Source organism: Quercus lobata, chromosome 2, assembly GCF_001633185.2.
Source record: "Quercus lobata isolate SW786 chromosome 2, ValleyOak3.0 Primary Assembly, whole genome shotgun sequence".
Lineage (NCBI taxonomy): Eukaryota > Viridiplantae > Streptophyta > Magnoliopsida > Fagales > Fagaceae > Quercus > Quercus lobata.
Genome location: NC_044905.1, coordinates 4,734,505 through 4,758,221, shown reverse-complemented (window position 1 = coordinate 4,758,221; position 23,717 = coordinate 4,734,505). Strand labels below are relative to the sequence as shown.

At 35.2% G+C, this 23,717-nt stretch overlaps 2 protein-coding genes across 3 annotated transcripts; both read right to left on the bottom strand.

Moving 5' to 3' along the window:
• Positions 1 to 3,733: 3,733 nt before the first annotated feature.
• Positions 3,734 to 6,394, bottom strand: LOC115974471 (cold-regulated protein 27). Its single transcript, XM_031094854.1, has 5 exons — positions 6,213 to 6,394; positions 5,520 to 5,660; positions 4,988 to 5,297; positions 4,428 to 4,543; positions 3,734 to 4,218 (listed from the first exon to the last, which is right to left on the bottom strand). Exons 1-5 carry the CDS (start codon positions 6,291 to 6,293, stop codon positions 4,150 to 4,152), a joined length of 717 nt encoding a protein of 238 aa, XP_030950714.1. The 5' UTR covers positions 6,294 to 6,394; the 3' UTR covers positions 3,734 to 4,149.
• A 3,006-nt stretch (positions 6,395 to 9,400) lies between these two features.
• Positions 9,401 to 20,359, bottom strand: LOC115974178 (serine/threonine-protein kinase tricorner). Of its 2 annotated transcripts, none has more exons than XM_031094411.1 (12): positions 19,563 to 20,357; positions 18,923 to 19,097; positions 18,587 to 18,670; positions 17,808 to 18,049; positions 16,436 to 16,667; positions 16,067 to 16,231; positions 15,852 to 15,983; positions 15,475 to 15,588; positions 14,698 to 14,745; positions 13,905 to 13,983; positions 12,616 to 12,672; positions 9,401 to 9,858 (listed from the first exon to the last, which is right to left on the bottom strand). In XM_031094411.1, the coding sequence occupies exons 1-12, from the start codon at positions 19,748 to 19,750 to the stop codon at positions 9,800 to 9,802; spliced, it is 1,575 nt and encodes a 524-aa protein (XP_030950271.1). In that variant the 5' UTR covers positions 19,751 to 20,357; the 3' UTR covers positions 9,401 to 9,799. The 2 variants fall into 2 exon arrangements, with proteins under 2 accessions (XP_030950271.1, XP_030950272.1); XM_031094412.1 differs by lacking the exon at positions 9,401 to 9,858 and adding an exon at positions 13,763 to 13,799 and having other exon boundaries at positions 19,563 to 20,359.
• Positions 20,360 to 23,717: the final 3,358 nt, after the last annotated feature.

Genomic DNA, 23,717 nt, shown 5'->3' with positions numbered 1-23,717 from the left:
ACAAACTTCCTTAGAAAGGGTTTAAAAATATGGTTCATCAAGGACTGAAATGTGGAAAGAGCATTAGTTAAACCAAATGGCATAATTAGGAACTCATAATGCCCTTCATGAGTCCTAAATGCAGTCTTTGGAATATCAAAATCCTTAATTCTAATCTGATGGCACCCGGATCTAGGTCCAACTTGGAAAAGTTGGTGGCACCAAACAACTCATCCAAGAGCTCATCCACCACTGGAATGGGGTATTTGTCCTTAACGGTAGCCTTATTTAAAGACCTATAGTCAATACACATCCTCCAACTACCATCTGCCTTTCTAACTAGCAACACAGGTGAAGAGAAAGAACTTTGACTGGGCCTAATAGATCCAGCTTCTAATAATTCATGAACTATCTTTTATATTTTAAATTTTTGGTAGTAAGGATACCTATATGGCCTTTCACAGATTGGAAAAGTGCCCTCCTTCAAAAAAAATTGGTGTTCACGATCTCGGAGAAGGGGTAAACCAATGGGAACTTGAAAAACCTTGTTGTACTCCAAGAGTAGTTGATCCAAAACAGAATGTTGCTGCACTGGTTGTGGGGTAGAGCTGCTACAAGTAATTTGTAATAGCAAGCCTTTATTCACAACAAGCTTAAAGAACTTTGAAGCCTCTTGAAAAATAGGTTGAGAAGGTCCAGAATTGCATAGTAAGTAACTTGAAATCCCATTGGATTAGCCCCAAAGAGTATAATCATTAGGTTCCCAACATTACAGCACAATCACCAAGTGGTAATACATTCAAGTTTACCTGAAAAAGGTACCCCTGAGTCTTAATGGAAACTCCATAACTAACACCTCTAGTCTTGAGCATTGCTCCATTTGCAACCTTAACTTCAAAGGTATCCTCTATAGATAAGGGCAGATCCAAAGCTAACCATGTAGACACATCTAGAAAATTGTGTACTATCACTATTAATCAAGATTACCACCTCCCTGTGTTTAATTCAACCCAATACTCTCATAGTACCAGGGGAGGGGCTGCCTAACAAAGCATAGAGTGTGATTTCAGCAAAATTGTTATTTACAACTGCTATACCTTCCACAGTGTCTGCATGCACCTTCCTTACAGCTGTTGTACCTTCCATAATGTCTGCATACACCTCCAATTGGTCTTCACCCTCTATTGACATCTCAATCACTTGAAACTCTGGATCATACCTAACTAATCCTTCCATAAGAAAGATCCTTGGGGACTTGCATTGATGCCCAGCATGATACTTTTCTTCACAATGGAAGCAGAGGCCTTTCTTCCTTCTTTCCTCAATCTGAGAAGTAGGAAGCTTTTGGATTGGAAACTTAGTAATCTTTGGATCAATCTTGTCATTCTTGAATGCAGGTGGGGGGCCAACAATAGAGGGTTTTGCAGTATCAATCCATGGTTTAGTAATTTTCTTACTAGTGAAAAGATATTCTTCTTGAATCTTGGCAAGGCCAAAGGCAAAACTAAAATTCTGTGGATTAAGCATTCTAACAAGTAAACGGATTTCATCCTTTAATTCACTCAGAAAACAACTAAGTTTATGCCTTTCAGATAACTCTTTAATCCTATTTGACAAAACTTCAAATTGAGTTTTATAAGTGGATATAGAACCAACTTGCCTTAATTTTGTCAAAGATTCCATGGGATCATCATATGTTGAAGCTCCAAACCTGATATGCAAAGCTCGTACAAAGGCATCCCAGCTTGTAAATTGACTAGCTTCCTCAGTATCTTGAAACCAAACCAGGGCCTCATCCTCAATGTGATATGAAGCCAAAATAATTTTTTGATTGGTAGGAGTATTGTACAGGTGGAAAAATTGATTGGCTTTATAGACCCACCTTGAGGGATTGTCACCTCTAAACCTTGGAAATTCTATCTTTACAGCTTTTGGCATGCATCCGTCAAACCTTGCATTGTCTCTATTAATGTCTATAGCACCGAAGTCACAGCATCCAACTTTTGGTGGATTTCTCGTATTTCCTATTCGTGTTGATCAGTTGTTGAAGAAAGAATGTTTATCTTGTCATTGAGAGAAGAAAAGGATCGAGTTTTTGTCATGGTGATAGAATTAGGCTCTAATACCAATTTGATAGAATTTCAAATTCTTGTAAGGAAAGATAATTTTTTCGAGGGAACTAGGCCTCCTTAGAGAAAGGGAGAGAGGGAGAGAGAGAGAGATAGACTGAATTAAGAAATAGTGTATTAGCATTCATCATTTTTCTTATCATCTTACAATTGAGTACTAAGGCTGTAAACAAGCCGAGCTTTGTCGAGTAGTGCATGTTCAAACTTAGCTTGTCAGGAAAAATAAAAAACTTGAGCTTGGCTTGAGCTTGTGACAAGCCTAAAAATAGTGTTTAAGCTCGAGCTCGAGCTCGTGGACAAGCCAAAAAGCTTGAGCTTGGCTTGGCTTGACTTGATTAATTAGTCAAGTCAAACTCAAGCTTAATATCAAGCTCAAACTCGAGCTCAAGTCAAGTTTTTGAACTTGAGATCTAAAAGAATTACATTATTATGCTTAAATCTCTAAAATTAAGAAAAAAGAAAAAGAATATATTATACTTATTTTATCATGCATCTAGTCCTACTTATAATTAGTCATTATTCAAATTAATAATTTACATAATTAAATTCATTCATTCATCATTCATTGTCTACAGTTTCAGCAATTGTTCAAAATATAATTTTTACATTCACGTTAGATGGTAAAGGACTAGAAAAATACCTATTTGTAACTATTATGAATGAGAAAATACTAATATATTTCATAACTTTACTTCATATCATTAATAGGGAAGAATCATATGTTGCCTACTTAAGTATTTATTTATTTATTTTTAAATGTAATTATAGTCTAAAGTGGTTCTTGATCAGTTTAAAGGAAGGAAAAAATTAAGATAATATAGGTAATGGTTTCATGTTGGCAATGTCATTATTAAGATATGTGTAATAAATATATTTAATTAACACATATAAACTTATAAATGAGTCTATACTTGAATTGTTGTGTATCAAGTCTAATAGCTCACAAGTTTATTTGTGAACAAATTTTTTTGCTTGAGATCGGCTTGTTTATTAAACAAGCATAAAACTAAGGCTCAAATTTGACTTATTTATAAACAAACAAACATAAACAAGTTTTTTATCGAGCCAAACCTGAGTTATTCATGATCAGCTTGGTTCATTTACAACCCTAAGTACTGCCTTTTTTATAGTTAGTACAAATTCTGTTAAAGTACTAACTAACTACCCTCTTAGCCCATCTGTTACAAGAAACTCTTAACTACCAAACTGACGGCCACAACTGTCACAACTCCTATCACATTTGGTAGCTTTTTTTGGTAGTATGTGACGCATGCTTAATTTTCTTTAACAAAATTGACAAACATGAGAAGACTTTTACTAAAAATGCCTAGGAACCTTAAATTCTTAAGAGCATACAATAAATTAATACAAATTCGAATATCTTTTCTTGTTTTCTTCTTAACAAAATAAAGAATATTTATATTTATATTCACTTTTCTATTACTTCTACCAAACACATAATGGAAAATTGATGGTGTTATCTTCTCCATCCTCCTCCTATCTTTTCATTATTTTTATTTTTCTCATCTTCCCATTTTTTTTCTTGTACCGAACTAACCCAAAAAATCATTTACATGGCCAAAGTAGTAGTAAAGGACCAGAACAGCAGTACTAATGATGAGAGGTTAGCATGGAAATATAATTATATACACAAAAATAGTAGGCCACAGTTACAGTGTAACACTAATAACACAGCTTTTCTAGACATAACCAATAGAAAAAATTAATTCCTGAAATCCCCAAAACCTTTCTTCTTCCTAGCTCTCTCACACACATACATAGCATTTGAAACTTTAGTTACAATCAGTCACCATTGTTCACAAGCATAATTTGGTTAACAACCTCCTTGTTAGGAAAAATTATCTTATGCGTCTGTCCTATGGACTGCACCTCTCACAGGCATGTGGGCCCCACGCCTATGGGACCCACATGCTTGAGAGAGGTGCGCTCCTAGGACGGGCTCACAAGATACCATCTCCCTGGTTAGGTGCTAATCACTCGAGTCAATAATGTTGTGTCTGCCAGTCACTGGTCAAGTCCATTATCTAGCCCCAGAAATGCAATTCTCAGCAACATCTTCTGTTGCAGGAGACTTATTATGAGGAACAACCTAAAAATGCATGTCAGAGACGGACAATATTAGAATTCCTTGAGCATAACACAAGAATGGGGTCATCAACTATGAATCATCAGCATAATAATTAGGATTGGCCATAAGTATTCTTTTTTGCAATTTTATACTATCCAAAATCATATTTTCTATTGGCTCCTTATTTGGCAAGAAAACTATTAATAAAATAAATCAATTAATCACATTACCTGATCATGGCTAGAAGTACTAGCTGTACTAGATTTTATCCTTTTTGCATTGTGCTTAGAGCTTTCCTTTTCTTCTTCAACAACTTCATCATCAACAAAATTCTGATCTGATACCTCTGCAAAAGCCAAAATAGTTTGAATCATTTTGGCACATAATAAGCATGAAACCTTCCTTCCTTTTACCTTTTCCCCCGAATTGTTAGCAGTTCAAGTTGAGGCATTCATTGAATGTGAAAAATGCAGCCGTTTACCACCTTCAATTCAACTTAATAGGTCTATAAATCTGTTTTTCAACTGGGGTTGGCCACATGTATTGTTTTTCAAAATCCTTTTACTGTCATGCAACATTAAAAAAAACACACACTAACACACATATAAGAGCTGGAAATTCTATTCATTTGAAAAAACTGCATATGGTAGTACTCATTGTTTAGCCAATGTGATATGGTTAGGCAAGCAACTAGAGCAAGATACAGAATATATATATAATCAAAGATGCATGAAACAAAGGGTGTGAATTTAAAAACCATTCATGCCAACCAAAATATAGACGAGAATACCTGTGTTGTCGTCAACCAAATCTTGATGGCACGAATGGAATTGATACGCATGAATCTGGTTTGAATTACAAGTAGCTCTTCCACAGGAGGAGTAGGAGTTATTCCCAGCTAATCCTAAAGCTTGACTAGTGGATGCACCATTTTTTTGGACATCTGCAGATGCTACAACTTGGGTTGCACATGATGATCTAAAATGCTGAATCCAAGGATTTGCCAAAAGACTACGTGACCCATCTGCTGCTTTCTTCAGCTGAAAATCAGCTCTTTTAAAATTAACCTTTTGCCAACACCCACCTCGGAGAACCTTAAACTGTAAAATTAAAAAACATAACACACACTAATTAGTAAATAAACATATACACAAAAGGCCGTACCTAGTTCACAAAACCCACTTTTTTACAGTCTTATCGCAAATTCTGGATAGACTAATTTTCACACTCTTGAAACCCCGGGTACATTTGCACTAAGTTTTGATCTTTCACGCACACAATATAGAAGAATTCACATAAAAGAAAAAGGGATAATTTGGAACCTGGCCAGAAGGGTTACGAGTGTTCAAATGCTTTTGCCTATTATCATATAACTCGTTTACAAATGATGCTTCCATAGACTTGAGATACAAACTGTGCTTCTCATCTGTCCAGTCTGAAGACCTGTCCGTCACAAGATTACCCTGACATATAATTGAGTATATAACACTATGATCAGAGACTAATTATAAGGGCTTCTTTCTTTTTAAATCTTTTAATTAAGAAAACATAATAAATAAATAAAACATAGTGCTTTGAAGTTTGAAATAATGACCAGCAAAACAATAAACAAAACCCCAATACAGTATCCCATATCATTTCATATCCACACTTTATTTTACAAATATAATATATTATATTCTCTTGCTAACAACCATTGGCTCTAACATAAAAAGGTTTGTTTCATAAGTAGCAAAGTCATATGCAACTACCTATAGTTACAAAGAAACACATCTATTTCTTTTCATTTTTTAAGATGAAAGTGTAACTACCTTAATCAAACCAATATTAAAAATTTTCCAATCTAACTTAGAAATAAAATATTACCCAACAACCCAATTCATCAAAAAACATATAAACATACATACAAAGCCCTAATCTTTCTACAAAACATGAATCAAAATCAAACCCCAAAAAAAAAAAAAAAAAAAAAAAAACACCCAGATAAAGATTATTATATATAAATAGAAAAGTACCAAGCTTGATGAAGCCCCGGCTGTTAAAGCATAGGAAGGTGGTGGACTTGACCCAGAAGCTCTTGATTTGAAATCCTTCATAATTACAATAAAACCTTTGAGATATTTTCAGAGAAAAAAAAAATTCAAAGAGAGAGAGAGAGAGAGAGAGAGAGAGAGAGAGAAAGTGAGAGAGATTTGGAGATATAAGAACTTGAAGGGCGGTGAGTAAGGAGGGGAGGGGGGGGGGGACAAAAGAACGTTACAGTTGTCACTTTGCTTTAACTACGTGTCATAGTGGGCCATGAGGTTGCCACGTAACAGCTGATATTAGAAGAAAAGAAAGCAAAGAAAGGCCAAGAAGATATTTTGTTGGATGGAGCATCCAAAATATCTCTTTGTCGTCTTTAAGTGTGTTTGGGACGTTACAGAGAGAGAGAGAGAGAGAGAGGGGTTAGTTTTAGTGAGACTTTTTGAGTAACAAGGATTACGTGTCTATTGCCCATTTGCTTTTTTTTTTTTTATTGGAACAGTTTCATTTGCTTTTCAAACTGTCCCCACTTCATTTCAAAATATCCTCTTTACATTCTTATTTTATATCGGACTCAGCTTCTGTCCAACGGCCAGTGGCCACTGGACGCGTTGGATATGCGACACATTTCTGTCTAGTGACTAGTGGCCGTTGAACGCATTAGATACACGACACATGTTCAAGATTGGATATGTGTTGCATATCTAACGTGTCCAATAGCACTGACCACAATAATCATAACTGGTATAAAAATATCTACCAAGGTTAGGTAAAATAGGATAATTATTGAGTATTTTTTAAGTATCATAAATGCGTATTTTTTCTTCTCATATAATTATATGTCTCACTAATTAAATTTATAATAGGACTCATAATTCATGTGAGAAAAGAAAATACATATTTATGATGCTCTCAGAATATTCAATAATTTTTCGTACAAATCAATTTTTTTTTTTTTTTAAGAATAGTCATACAAATGAATGTGAAAGTATAAAAACCCTTTACATTTTAGACTTACAATTTTAATTATGATGATTGGTATAATACTGTTTTTATATGAGTTTATTATTACTATTTATTTTATATATAATATATATTAGTCAAGCATGTTACTTTAATAATAACGTAATAATAAGATATAATTTCTTTTTCTTTCTTTTTTTATTAGATTTATTGTTTATGTTTTGGACACCCATCACATTAGCTAGATTTTTACAGAATCACAATGCTAATACTATTCTTTTAACCCCAATGCAATTCTCGATGACCTATGACTTTTTTGACACTTTTCTCCCAAATAATGAGATTGTAAGTTCAAACCCCCTTGGATGTGTGTGCAAAATATTAATAAATAAAATATAGTATAAATAAATACTGTTTAACACTATTCAATTTTGTTTCTAATTTAGAATTGAATTGATTTTTGATTATAGGTCATTTATGATTTATTTTCCACCTCAATATAGCATTATCTCCCCCTTACTTAACAGTTTCACATTTATTAGGACCATCCGCTCTACTAGTCAGAAAAATACATTATGTTTTATGGGTCATGCTAACGAGTGCCCTTAGGGCACTCCTTAATAATCCATTGTAGAAAAGTTTTGATATCACTTTTATGGGAAATGAAAAAAGCTATCAAAATATTAATTAATTTTTTATTCATTTTCCATAAAAACTTTCTTTAAATGGATTATTAACCAGTGTCCTAAGGACACTCGTTAGCATTTTTCATGTTTTATATATATAAGTCCTCCCCTCACCTACGAGTGGACCTCACAAGTATGGAGTTTGCACTCACGTGAGGGGAAGAACTCATGTATCTGAAACATGATATACATCTTCACTTGTGGGGTCTACCTTCATGTGAAGGAGAAGACTCAAGTATTCAAAACATGATATACCTCCTCCTACAAGTTTCCGGGGCATAAGAAGTTTTTATTTTTTTATATTTAATCATTATTCCCAGTAAGGGCACTCGTTAGCATTTCCCACGTTTTATATATATGAGTCCTCCCCCTCACCTACAGGTGGACCTCACAAGTATGGAGTTTGCACTCATATGAGAGGAAGAACTCATGTATCCGAAACATGATATACATCTTCATTTGTGGGGTCTACCTTCATGTGAAGGAGAAGACTCAAATATCCAAAACATGATATACCTCATCCTACAAGTTTTCGGAGCATAAGAAGTTTTTATTTTTTTATATTTAATCATTATTCCCAGTAAGCTTGAGGAATGGATTCGTACTAACAAAACTGCCTAGGAATTCTACTTCATAAACCAGAGGTTGTAGTTTGACTCCTTTCTCTACTCAAGAAAAAAGTATATAATACTTTAAGAGTAATATTCTTTTCCATCATATAAATGGAAAAATTCGCCTCAAACTTCACCATAGATTTCATTGTTATATGAGAATATGAAGTATTGTATTATACTTCCAAAGTTCCAGAGTATTATATATTTATGTGCACCCACGAGAAGGTAGTAGTGAAAGAGAAAAAGGGTAAACTAAATACAAATATTCAAGAATGGTTGAGAATTGATTCTTTTCCTTAAGCCAAATTATCATTTTAACCTTTTTAAATGTATGACAATGAAAGAGCATAAGGAAGACTTGGTATATCGGCAAAGTGGGGCTTAAACCATCTTTGAAGATAAAGAGTGAACATTGAACATAAATATCTACACAGAATAAAGGTACTTCAATGTTAAGATGGTCACTTATTAATGAGTGAACTGCAACTAGATCATGGAAATTCATAAAGGTATAATTCAGAATTCAAACAACCATAAACCATTGTACCCTGCCGTGATCAGTGAACATCCAGAGGAATATCTATGCAATGTTTCAACTTTCAACTAGCACCTTGTGGAATCACAACTGCACCACTTGACCAACATGCTATCAGAGTCCCCAGAGCCATATGTTGTGGGGGAAAAACAAACAGCTCAATGCTGTTCTATTAGATTTTACTTTTTAATGAAATCTCAGCAACTGATTAATAGAAACCATCAACCCACAGATGAATTTACTGGGGTCCCTATGACATGAGTCGCTAATGACAATACGATTGTAATTGTGTATGTTTCAAAATCAACAAATAAAAATGCAAGCTCATCATAAGAGAGCTCATAGTACCAATGTCCAAAGCATTTATAGAAAAATGGAAGCTCATAATAAGATTGCTCTTGATACTGATGTCCAAAGCATTCATATGAAAAAATTGAATAAATTACAAAAATATATCCACTTCCAACCGACAAAATTGAATTGAATGAGGTGATCCTATGTTAACATCGGATATACAGATAGAATCAAAACTATAATTTAGCCTTTTGCTTCACGAGCAGGACGTTTTGAACTGAATTATTATTGGCTTTGCTGTGGCACTTATACAATACAACATACTGAGGGGAGGGGAGAAACAAAGAATTGTGCTTCAAGATCATGACCTTATTCATGTTTTCAGAGAGTGAAAATTTCACCAAATCATTCTCTCACTCTTGTGTGTGTTTGAAGAAAATATTAATACCCAATCCAATTGAAGCAGAACAGGAAGATGTTTAAACTCAAGTTTCCTGCTTCTGCTCCCCCTCTGGTATCACAGTCTCTTGCAAGTCAATCCGACCTGTGTCAACAGCGGGGAAAGGAAAACAAGAAGTGACAATTATGGCAAATAATTAGCTTTCTGCTAGCTCAGAATCAACAAAACCAGAATAGAAAATTGTTAAGTTAATCACTTATGCAGGGTAAAAGAGACACTTGTAATGCTCCAACACCACCACCCCCACTACCAAACAGAACTGAAAAAGGGGTGATGGAAAGCCAATTAAATCAAGTGACAAAAAAATTCACAATTATTGAAGTAACATGCTATGATTGGTGTTCATTAAAAGTGCTATCACAGTTTCTTGCAAGTCAATCCAACCCGTGACAACAGCTAGGAAAGAAAAATAAGAAATGATCATTAAGGCAAATAATCAGCTTTCTGCTAACTCAGAATCAACAAAACCACTATATTGAAGAGTATGCAGAGTAGATGAAACACTTGTAATGCTCCCAAATAGAACAAAAAAGGAGGTGGAGGAATAAGTCAAGTGACACAGAAAACTTTACAATTTTATTTCACAACTATTAAGGCAGTATGTTATGATTGGTGAACATTAAAAGTGGTATCACTAGTGAGCCTAAGTGAAAGTAATGTTGTACCAATCACAACTCATCACCTCAGAAAGTTTTGCCAAAAGTGAAATTTTCTGTCTCTAGAATTGCTCGAGGGAAATACACTATTTGGGCTATTAGTAGTAATCCACAATAAAAATGATATTTTGGGATGTCTTATCTAGGATGTGAGTCATTATTCTGCTTGATCATGAGAAAAAGCGGAAGAGAAGATAAGAATCTGATGCCATGCTGATTGTTTGCAATTACCACTTGTGGGTGAGAAAAAGAGAGTAAAATATACTTTTTGGTCCCTGAAATTTGAGGTAACTCAAAATTTAAAAAGTTCAATTTTGGTCCCTTACATTTGTAAAAGACAACAATTTAGTCCCTTAGTCTAACTTTTGTCTATTTTTGGCACGTGGCTAAAGGCCATCTGACATGGCAGGGTTTTTAAGCTCACAAGGCATGCATTTTGACACATAAGCAAGCCACATGTACCTCCTTTCTCTCACTTCTCCCTCGCCTTTGGCCAACACCGCAAATCCTAGGGGTTGCTGTCCTCATTGTTAAATCAAGAATTGCAAGCAAAGTTATCAGCCGGAGTGAAGAAGCTACCAGTTGAAACTACCAAAGGACTGCCATTTTGTCAAATACCACCAAAGCATTTTAACATTTTACATCTATTGACAAGAAACAGACCCAATATTAACATTTTACATCTCATATTAGCTTCAAAAACTAGTGAAATTAACATGCCACAACATCAGATATTTTTTGTTTTGCAAAAATATAAATTTAGTTTCTAAAATTTGAGTTGGGTTCTATTCTAGTATCCAAAATTTGAAATTTTCCTCTTTGAGTCCTCAAAAAATTGTAAACACACTAAATTAGTCCTTTCGTACCCTTGACATTATAATGGCACTCCATTATAATGGCAAGGTTATGGAGTGACTGATTCAGTACATTACAATGTTTCGATACCACCATAACTTCAGATATGAATTGTGTTTTTTGGCCATAAAAGGGTCGCATATGCCACATCTTTAGAGCACCTACATTTCTTTCCATCTGTTATCTTGCACCTACCTGGCTCTGGATCTGTACTGCTCTGACAACCTCTGGTAATTATTTTTTTTCTAGAAAAAACCACTACTACCCACTGCCCAACAAAACATTAAAGCACAAACCAAAGATTGTAACTTTCAAAGAATTGGTAGAGAGACAAAGTAAAACCCAGCCACATCAACCAGCAGAAAACTAAAAGCAACCAGTCATGAAAAGATTGTAGGTATTGAATAAAAAAAGGCACAAACTTCAACACACATATACAATCACATTGAGGAAACCCAAGACTAAAATACCAAACTGTCATTGAAATTTTTAAAGACAAAAATCAGCATAGCCAAAGTGATTCATCAATACCTCCTACTTAGACCATCATTCAAATCTTCTAATAAGGGGAAAGTAAATGGTTTTCATAGACAAAGAACCATCAATAACTCATGGTATGGAGCTTTAAAGAAATCCAATTTAATTTAACAAGAAGAAAAAATTCCCAAAAATTATAAAGGGTATGAAACCCTGGGAGTGACTCCTCTAGTTCTCTAGGCAAGACCTATCAAACCTCAACCACCAAATCACCATTTCAAGCTTCAAAATAACAGCCATACCCAAGACCCATGATATCCATGCTTTATAATCACATCCACAAACAAGATCCATGATATTTCCTCTATGATCTGAACCAAAAATCCCCAACGTCCAAGATCTCACTAATGCAAAGCCCCTGGTCATACCAGCACCAAATTGTCATCACAAAGTGGCACTGCCCAAAGGAAGGATCAGCAGAGCTCAACCAAGGGAGTAGAGATATGAGAGAGAAAAGGGAACGGGTGAGAGGAAAAGAGAAAGAAGAGAGAAGAAAAGAATTGGTTACATCAGATTAGACCTTGCCACCTCAAACAGCCATTACCAATGTAAGCTGAAAGTAAACAAAAGTTGGAATGTGGATTAAATATTTACTTTTCAAAAATTTGAGAGACCAAACCAAACTTACTCCAAATTTCAAGGACCAAAAGTATAATTTAGTCCTTTGTTATGGAAAACTACAGGATTTGTTACCGGTAAGGTATCAATATTTTCTTGCCACCTCCACAAACAGAATAGAGCAACTTTATCTTAATACCAAACAGAGCTTATCAAAACTGAAACTTAATCATACCTAACAAGGAAATTAGTGATGGGGCCTTCGAAGATCCATTTGATCTCAAATCTGTATCTGCAAACCATACCCAAGTTAATAAGTCTAGCTCCACTATTTATAAGTATCATGGAACGGTAGAAAAACTTAATGCTTATGCAAATTATCTGGAAGATTACAATAAGATTAACAGGATTTATGGCAAACAAAGACTTAGCTCTATTTCTGAATAAATTGATATAACTTTCAATTTTATGAACAAAAGAAAATGATCCACATCTATAACTTGTTTTATCAATCAAAAGACAGAAGTAGACAAAGAAAACTGGTATACAGCAAAGCCAAAAGGGCTGTTAACAAATATAGTGCATGCCCAATGCCACAAATTAAATATAATATTCACTAAATCTGCACATTGCTCAAGAAGCCATTATGTGATATATGAACACTAAGTCGGTATACTATGATGAAAAATTACTATTAGGAGATAGATATTCCCTAAATCAGTTGTTAACAACTAATGTATCATCACATTCATGATGAGATCCTCTGATGCAACAGCACTTCAGATATATATGATGTGAAGGTGTGATTTTACATCATCAGAGTCCACATATGCAAAAGGCTATCACTAGTAATTCAGCATAACCAATTTTGGCTAGAAGATCCTTTTAAAACCCTAGGTTTATAACTAGAGCTGTACTTTTCTCAATATAAAATGAATGGTGCAAAAATAAAAATAAAAAATCACTTAAAATACTAAGATGAGTGGTGACCAACAACCAATAGTACTTATCCTGATAGGCTAATATAACATTTCCCATCAAGGTTATAAAATCAGCGCACTTAAATAATATTTCCATTGAATAGTCATATAAATATATATATATATATATATATATTTCTTATGATTTTCATGCATAATCATAAAGCAGAGCTTTTCTAGAAATTCAGTTAATAACAAAAATTACAAGTGCATTTCTGTAGGTTTTAGGCCTTAAAAGGAGGTTGGATTCCCTTAGCAAAAGATAAGATTTTGATGCAAGTTGACATTCCATGTCTTCATATACGAAACTTCTATGTGTTCCCCACCCATTTCAATGTCCTTGCAAAACCAATTTTAATAGACACTGAAATTCAGTTCCTTTTGAATGAAAAGTCAATATACCTCCTTAAGTATGTTCACATTAAGCTGAATCGGCATCCTTCATTCATGGGGTCAAAAGTTCAGATATACCAAAATGACAAGAAATTTTAAAGGAAAGAAAAAAGAAATACAAAAAGGAGTAGGGTCTTCCATAATAGCACACCTGAACTTTCAAGTGCTTTACGGGCATCTGACTTCTTGAAAGTAAATCCTATGAAATTGTTATCTTTAGACGCCAACATCTGTAACATCAAATGAGAAAACCATGATTTCAAATTATAGTGGTCAAATTTGACATTAAGCAATAGTGCAAAAAGCTGATATTCTGCAAGAGATGTGGTTGATTATTGTACATAATTTAAGGATTAGGAAGAAAAAAGACAAATTTATTGCAACTATAAAGGAAGATAAGGAGTAAATTAATGGGGCCAGATGAAATTCGAGCATCGCCTATAACATCGTAAAAAAGAATTAGTATCCCATTACAATTTCACAAATACTGTACTTATAATTGTTCAAATATTATGATTAATCCTAAATTTCAGCACAATATCCCCCTATCCACCTCCCAAAGAAAATGAATATAGATCTAAATTATTATTCTTAAATTTCTTTCAAGTTCACCATTTTCTCAAGGCTACCGTATAGACATAAAAACAAAATAAATAGAAAATTTCTGTAGCACTTCAGTTGTTATATGAAAGTAGTTAAAAAGTTCACTGAACTGGAAACTCGGATGACAATTAGCTGTTACATGAGAAAAATCTCAATAATATGCGCATTGCATGACATGTTCAACTTCAGCATTTAGTAGTTCATCTAGAAACAAACCATTAAATTAATCGAAAGGATAATAGAAAGGGCTAGCAGAGATGGAAATTAATTAGTCTAGTTTTTATAGCAAGTTTTCTTTTAGATACATTTGCAACAAATTGGAGAAAGTATGAAGTCATTACCTTCCGCCAGGGTCCCATAGTTGGTATTGTGGATGGTGGACCTTCTACCTATTAAAAAACAGAAAAAGGAAAGGCTTATGAGAAACCTGTTTTCTTTCTTCTTCTGAGAAAGTGTGAAACCTAAGAGAGATGAAAAGGAAATAATATTTAATTCTCAATTGAACAATTTGAACCCTCTATACTATGGTTTAACATCTTGAATCTCATCTCCCCCGCGGGGGGGGGGGGGGGGGGGGGGGGGGGGGGGGGGGGGGGGAGGGGAGAGGGGGGGTGTGGGGGACTGAAAAGTTGAAGTGAGAAAAGAAGGGAACTTCCACCTCTACAGAATTTTAACCATTGGTAGAGAGAATAACTAATTTTCAGAGAATTTCAATATTCAATCACATTTTTTAAGAAACTGAAAATTTGAAAGCTGTCTCAAGCAGATTTCTTATATGTACAAATAAATGTGTTAGTAATGTTTAGAAAGTTGTAAATGAGATTGGTTTGAGAAGAAGACCTAAAAAGACAACTTCAGCAAAACCAATACCACACCAATCAAAATGGAAAGGCTACAAGAGGAAGACCAAAAAGGACACAGGTTAGGAGTGAAAAATATGGTGGCCAGTTTAACAAAATTTTGGTTTTGAATAGCAATTGCACTTTGTGCAAAGACTCCATGTTCGGGACCCAAAAGTTGGAACTAAGGCTCTTCTTGAGTTTCAGACTAGAAGAATATCATATATTTACAAATATTATTGTAATAAAATACCAGAGCATCTATTCTAGTGTACTCACTTCAGCAAACTTTTCAAAATTCTGAGTGTCTAAGTCTCCATTTACAGTAGGTCTATATGCAGCTTCCATTTCATATAGCATATCCCACTGAGTGCATCTGAACCATGGATGTGCCTGAGAAGACATTAATTTTTATGAGAACACTAATCCACTTATAAAAGTATAAATATGCTCATAGAAGTTTGGAATAGTCTACTACTATGTGGTGCAAATTATTTTAAGAGGCTATGAATGACAGTATTGTGTGCATATTTGACAACAGGACCATATAAAGAATCAACATTTGCTTTTAAATTTACATACGGTACAAACTATTTCGGAAACTCGACTTGATACTTTTAAGAAAATTAGTTTTTCTGAGATAGGTCATTCATTACCTTTATTTCTTCCACTCCTTGGGTGCCCAACCTTGTTTCAACATCACATAACAAATGACATATCAGATCCCTAGCCTCCTCTGATATTTTTGGCTCCTCAGGGAATTTCAAGCACGTTTTCCAATTGATTATCTGATAAAAGACAAAATTGTTGCCTATTTGGAAAATACAAAGGATACGTAAGAAAAAGATAAGAACCACAAATTTAAATTTACCTTCCGGCATGTAATCCTTGGATCTTCAGAACAGAAGGGAGGATAGCCAATAAGCATCTCATACATGATTGCCCCCAGTGACCACCAATCGCACTCCATTCCATACCCCTTCTTAAGCAAAACTTCAGGTGCCATATAATCAAGAGTACCAACAGTTGAATAAGCCTGAAGAACATAGTTGTAATTGATAACATGAAACATGTTGAAATATTTCTCAAGAAAGAGGACATACAGAAAATTGGAAACCGCCAACAATCTTTTTTTTAACAGAATGTCACTGCTATGTTTGACATTGCACGAGATATAAGACTGGAATTCACCATTAAATTACACACACATTCATTTATAAAAGAGAGTTCAGATAAATACCAACGCACGACGATTACGTTTCCATTGTTGTAATTGTTCCTTTGGCATCAACCAAGGGACTCTATCACAGCCAGGATGTCCTTCACTTTCAGATGTGGATTCCTGAGTGAATAAATCCTCATTTTCTAATAATATTGTTGAATATTTATCATCCAGTGGCTTGCACAAGCCAAAATCTGAAAGCTTCAAATGTCCACTTTTATCCAGTATCAGGTTATCTGGTTTTATGTCCCTACAAGCAAGGTACTGCCAAAGTAAGCATAAGCTTCTAGTACTTGAAAATAACTAGATACTGGATAAATGTATGTCTGTCTACAAAAGAATAGCTAAAACTTCATCTTGATCTCTGACTCAAATCCACAAAAGTTCAGTACAACTCAAGTTTTGGCCTGTTTGGCCATGGGAAAAGCAAGACACCTGATGACAGGTATTAAAAAAATATATACAATATAAAAAATAAAAAAAAGGATGTTGTTTCTTTTTTTTCTTTTTCTTTTTCTTTTTTTGATACAAGATAGAAATTCTACTCTAACCTAATCTAAGTGTATATGTGCGTGAAACTCTCTCCTAGAGAACCCGGCCCTTGACCCCACACCCCACAAGCACTTATACTTGTAGAGTGACCATCGCACCAAGGGTGCACAATGGTAGATGTTGTTTCTTATTGTTGAGTGATTTGACAATGACATAATGGAAAGATCACATTAAATACCGTCCTAATGGGCATTGGAAGTATATTACTTGATGAATTTTATGAATATCTTGACCTGATCTGTCAGTTAAGAATATGGAAAAATCAGAGGTTCCAATTTACGAAGGACAAAAGACAACAGCAAGTATGGCACACTCAAAGGTTAAGTCATAAAGAGGAAGATGTTGGGCAATGTATATGAGATTCTAAATGAACTTGAACCATATTTATAAAAATAAATGTCATTAAATATTTCATAACAGTTAAAATATCATCTATAAAATTTTCTGAGTTTTATTTTTTGATAGATAATTAATACAGATTACAATGTCTTATTTTATGCAATAGTCTAGCAAATTGCTCAGCTGGGCTCAAGCCAGAATTAGGCTCAGCCTAGCAATGCTTATGACAAACTTGCAGCCTGCTGAGATTATCCAAGACCAATATTCAGGCTCCGAAGTGAAATAGCCAGGGCCTGTTTAATATGTAATATATCTTGTTTATGCCCTTTACAAGCCAGTAGACTGATACCTATCCAGCTTTTTGAGACTGGACAGGTTAGGAGTGTCAGAGAAGTTGGACCTACAATTTTCACATATCCAATCATATGCACAAATCTAGTAACATTGGTGTATGAGTACTAGCAACTATAGGATGAGCACAAATTGATAAATATCATACCTATGAATATATTTATGCAGATGAATTGAGTGAATAGCTAGAATGCTCTCTGCTATGTAAAATCGTGCAACATCTTCAGAAAGAATATCCTCTCTCATCAGTAATGTCATAATGTCCCCACCCGGTAAATACTCCATGATAAGGTACAAGAAATCAGAATCTTGAAAAGAATAAAAGAGTTTTACAATGCACCGACTATCAACCTCTGCAAGCAAGTTCCTCTCTGATCGAACATGCTCAACCTAAATTGTGGAAAGAAGTAGAACAATTAATGCATAACCTGCTGTGCAAAGAGTACACAACTAATCAATTCTAGACATTTATTGCACTAAAGCATCAGATAGTAAACTTCAATTTTATTTATTTATTTTTTCCCATGTATATCTGAGGTTTAATATGAATTTAGTTTTTGAAACCTCAGCTAACATTTCATTTTTACTTTCATTCATATTTTCTTTTGAATTTTATTGCAAACGGGGGTACTCAAGGTAACTTCTTACTAATACGCATGCAGAATGTTATATCATTTTGTTATATCAACAAAAAGATATAACATTTAATGTTAAGAACAGAACAAGAAATATTTTTTAAAATGCGGCTCTAAGTACTTATCAATCATCAAACTACAAAATACACCAACTGAAACCGATATTTAAGACATTACAGTAGAAGCTTTAGTGGGTTAGGAGATAATGAAGGTTGCTGCAATAAAATCATCAATGTACAATTGTACATTACAATTTAGTTAAGCTATTAGCGAAAGATTTGAGACTAGTCACCTGTCCACGGCTAAGCATCTCTGATTTCTTCAATTTCTTCATTGCATAAATCTCTCCCGTTCCTTTAGCTCGACAAATTCTAACCTGCATTTTATTGGACACATGATGGATAAGAACAATGCTCCCTGAAAACTACATGCATCTTATTTTCCTATCTATGTATTCCAAAGGAACTTACGCAATCAAAAACATGCCAAATAAGGTCAAGAGTCAATTAAAATTATGACCAAAAACTAGGTACATTTTATATAATTCTCAAAAGCATACTATATCTTATTAGAAAAGGAAAATCCGAGAAAATGAATATTGCCATATTATGAAGTTTTCGCTTTCTACCTCGCCAAATGCACCTTTACCAATTACAGTTAATTGCTCAAAGTCATCAATTCCGACTTTACGTCTCTGCAGCCTCATGTATTCTGTTTCTTTCCGCTCCAAATTTCTCAGCATCTCCTCTTGTTCCTCACTTGATACCTGAGCTTCTTCCGCCTTAATTTGAAGCGCCCGCCGCCTGAAACATAGTAATATGAAACTAAATTACCAAATTTAAAATAAATAAATAAAAAAGGAACACCCTAATAAGGAAAGTAAAAAAGGTTAAAACTGAATAATTCCCAGTTTCTGAAATCCCAAACAAAGCTTTAATAAAAGACTAAACAAAGACAAATACATTACCAATCATGACCCAAATCTTTTTGTACTAGAAGTACAACTTCCAACAACACAAATATGCCAAAGCTAGTCACTCACATAAAAAATAAAAAAATAAAAAAATAAAAAAAAAAATAAAAAAAAAAAAGAAGAGTAAAAGATACTTGTTGTGATGCACATATATAAACAAAAGCAAAGCATATACAAGGTACACCTACAAGTACCACATTTTCTACTATACACTAAAATCTGTATTTACACTAATCAAATCAATCAAAATTAACAACAACAAAAAATTGATAAAAAATAAAATAAAAATCTGGACCTTTCTTTGCGATCCTGAAGTCCTTGGAGATAGTTCTTGTAGTGATTCTCAATGAACTGTTTAGCTGCCGCGGCTTTCTGCCGGGTAACGGGTGACGAAACGGACACATCCGCACCCGAATCCAATCCGACCCGATCCGGCTTCATGTTCAGAGCACCTAACCTCACCGTTCCATCACCACCGTCCATTTTTTGAATCTCGTTTCTGAGCTTCAAATAGGATCAACTCAGAAATGATGCATTTCAAAGAAAAAAAAAAAGAGAGAGAGAGAGAGAGAGAAAGAGTGTGAGGAAGGTTCTACAAAAAAGTCATAATTATCGAGGAGAGATCTAGGGCGAGTTAAGTGTTTGTGAAAATGACACAAAGAAAGAGAAAGAGATATAGAGGTATTCGGAGTAGGAGTAGTAGATTGGGAAGACAGCTATGAACTGGCATATATATACGCCTCGCTAGCCTATCTGTTTTTTCTTTTTTTTCTTTTTCTTAGTTTAATATTAAATTCTCTGTTTTACTTACTTGGAATGAACTGGAATCATGAGAGCAGTTTTGATTGGGTTTTTGAAGCTTTCAAGTTGTGTCGGCGGACATGTATAAGTTGAAAGAGTAAAAAAAAAAAAAAATTGGGGGGGCGTGGAATCTACGCTTCCACGTAACAAGGTTTTGTGAATGGGTGGTGGGAGGTACGCGGTAATTTGGGAGGTGGGGAATGAAGTGAAATGAGAGCTGAAAGTTTTGAAACCAAAAATGCTTGTGTACAGTTGGATTGGAAATTGGGATAGGAATAGAAAGTCTGAAGTGGCGTTGGGTGGGGTGGGTCTGGGTCTCTGAATTCTATAAAGGGTGCGAAAGCAAACTGGAATTACTGCGTTGGAATTTTCTTTCTTTGTTGGCTTTTGATTACCTGGACCGCTAGACTGTAGACTTGGATCACCTTTTCGTGGTCCTGGGGGTTAAAGTATTGGACGCTCACCCGTAGGATGATTCACGGCCGTGTAGAATGTACAAACCAAAAAAACAAAAGTAATTATGAATTTTAATTATATCCAACCAATAGGAGTAATTATTGGATACTCTTGGACTAAGAATAATAGTATTTTTTTTATTCTATCACATTAATAGTCGGGTCTATTCATTAATCCTATGGTGAAAATCACCATAAACATGAAAGAAAAGAGCATCATTTCTCTATACTTTAAGAATACTTAGGCTCCGTTTGGATTCGACTGAAATGTTTGCATCTGTGTTTTTTCAAATTTTTTTTTCACGCGTTTTTTAGACTTGCGGCTACTGTTCATTGAACAGTAGCCGCAAAGTTGGATTTTTCAAACTTTTTTCAGCCAATCAGTGCACATCATGTACTATTCACAAACCCACAAATTTCACTTTTCAACAACTTTTTCATTAAAAATGGGTCCCACGGTACTATCTACACATTTAAAAATTATTTTGCTACAGTGTTTTTCATTTTTCAATTTCAGTTTTCAGTTTTCAGCTGTATCCAAACGAACCCTTAAGAATTTTCTCAATAATAAACCTACCTAATTTTTTGTGTTATTCTACTAAACTAAATACTTTGGAAATCAATCCAGTTGATCTAATGGAAGATGACTTGGGAAGTTAGCCCCATTGTGGATATCGTTTAGGAAGTGGGGTGACTCAGAGGAGAGAGAGAGAGAGAGGTAAAAGGCATACAAGTGAGACAAATGATACTAGAGGTATTTGAATGGACAAAGTTTATGGGTGAGTTTGCCATCAGCTTTAAGTTTTTAGCTTTTAATTTTTATGTACACCTTTTTAAAATTTCATTTTTTCCCTTTTTTCTAACTTTTTCAAATTTTTTCAATGTATAAGAATATTTAGCACACTTTCATCAAAAAAATTTCACCAAAAAACTAGACAAGCTATTCTCAAATGGACACACACACACATATATATAAAAACAGATTAGAGGAAATTATTGTTTCTCAAAAAACAAAAAACAAAAAACAAAAAAAAAAAAGATTAGAGGAAATTCTTACAAACAAGGTAGGTGGCAACACTATAAGGTGACACATGGCTTAGATATGCGAGATGCATATGAATATATGATCACATTTTTTTTTCATCTAATAGACATTAACAATGTTATTGACCCCTCCCCAACCACCCCTTTTCTCTCTGTCAACCACCCCCTCTCCCTTTGGTAGCCAAACCCTCTCTCTCTCTCTCTCTCTCTCTCTCTCTCTCTCCACCATTCCACTAACAACCATATGTCACAAAAATCTTTTTTTCTTTACTCCCCTCCTTCCTCAATTTCAACCCAAAGACCCTAATAAACTCAAAGAACTGTTCTTCACCTAGACCAAATCTAAAAATTATATTCATAAATTCAAAATTTCACAAATAAGAGTTCACAAACCCAAATAAGAGTTGAGACTTGATGGAAATACATTAAGGAGTTTAAATATGGTTAGATTTTTTTTTTATTTTTTTACACATTCATACTATGCATTTTGATTATGATTATTAATTATTTAATAATTTCGTCATTATAGCTCAACTTTCTAGCCAAATCCTCAATAAAACCATAAAACCTTGAACTCTCATCTTTCTAGTTGTATTAGTCGTTTGGTTTTTAAAACCATGGTAATAATAATAATAATAAAATGACAATAACATTGATAATTACTCACACAAAGTTATCTCATATGACATGTAAGGACACGATTTGTAGCGAACCGTAACAGGGTTGGGTTCGCACGTAAAAAGGCCCAAACAATATCATTTATAGAGCGTGGGTTTGAAAGGCTAGGCCTTAGTCACCAGACGGCGGGTTTTTCGTGGTGTTCATATATGGTTTAAATCGTGTTCGCCCTAGGAGTCTTTCTCCTGGAGGCGGGCTGGGAGGCTCTGGTTTTTGGCCATTTTTCCCAGCCAGCCTTTTGGTGCACTAATCTTTGCGTTATATAGCCCTTCTCGGTTGATCTTAGTCATCCACTTGTTAGTCAGGCAGGTGCCCACTTCTGTACACGTCCCATCTGCTGTCCCTCCTTGCTTTCTGTTAGTTGCGATGATCGAAGTCACCCTGTCCAGGCGTCTTTTCTCATTAACATGGTCAGAACTCTGGTGGGTGCATTTAATACGGAGAGGATGTATTTACTCTGATCCAGTTGTGCACCGTACCCCCACGTGGGTCCCATTCTACTCGCACTTCCTTCGGGGGGGGCTTTTTGGGGGTAGCCTTCATCGAGACGCTGGTCTTCCCCCTGAAGTTCTGGGGTGCCGAGGACAGGGTCGTCCTCGGTTGCTCCCCTTGACACTTCGGCCTCCCCCCCCATTTATCCTCGGCATGCACCTTCCTCGGCATGGGCTCGAGCCCTAATAGAGCGTGAGCCGGATCATAAGCTCTCTGACCCCACAATAGCCCCTCAAAATCCTGCTATCCGGCTCCTCGGACGGATAGGAGGATTTTGATGACATCAGACATCTATCAATGCCTGTCAATCCTTGTCACCTATTGGTTCCCGAGAATTTTTATCTGCCCGAGACACGTTCCTGGAGTCCCTGGAAGGTGAAACGTGACCTCATTAAATACAGGCAGTTCTGTGTTTTCCACGTCCTACGGCATGATGAAGATCAAACGGTGGTGATTCTTTAGTCTTTATGGGCGGGAAAATTTGTGCAGTTACCCTAGAAAGTATAAATGACTTTTTGGAACGAATCCGCCTCTTCAGTTTTGCACTTAAGAGCTCTAGCGCGTATACCCTGGATTCATCTAAACTTTCGTCCAAACTCAAGTCTATCTCCAACACAAAAAGCATATCTGAAGCGCTTTTCCTCTTTTGTGTAAGTTCCCTGCCTCCATTAACTCGTGCTTTTTCTTTTCTGGGTTTATTTTTCTCTGGTTCCCTTCCTTCTCCCGTTGCTGGTTGAGTTTGTTGAGTAAATCATAGAAATGGTTAAATCGAGACTAAGGAAATTGGTTGATACTGAGGAGGCGATGAACAAGTTCATCGCCGATTACAAAATTCCTCCCAACGTAAGTCTGAGACATTGTAAGATGGGGGAGTGGCACTATAAGAGGGAAACGGGTAAGGTAGTAATTCTCGTCCTCGCCTTTGTAGAGGGGGGATGAGAATCCCTATGGGGCCGGTAACGAGGGGTTACCTCAGGCAC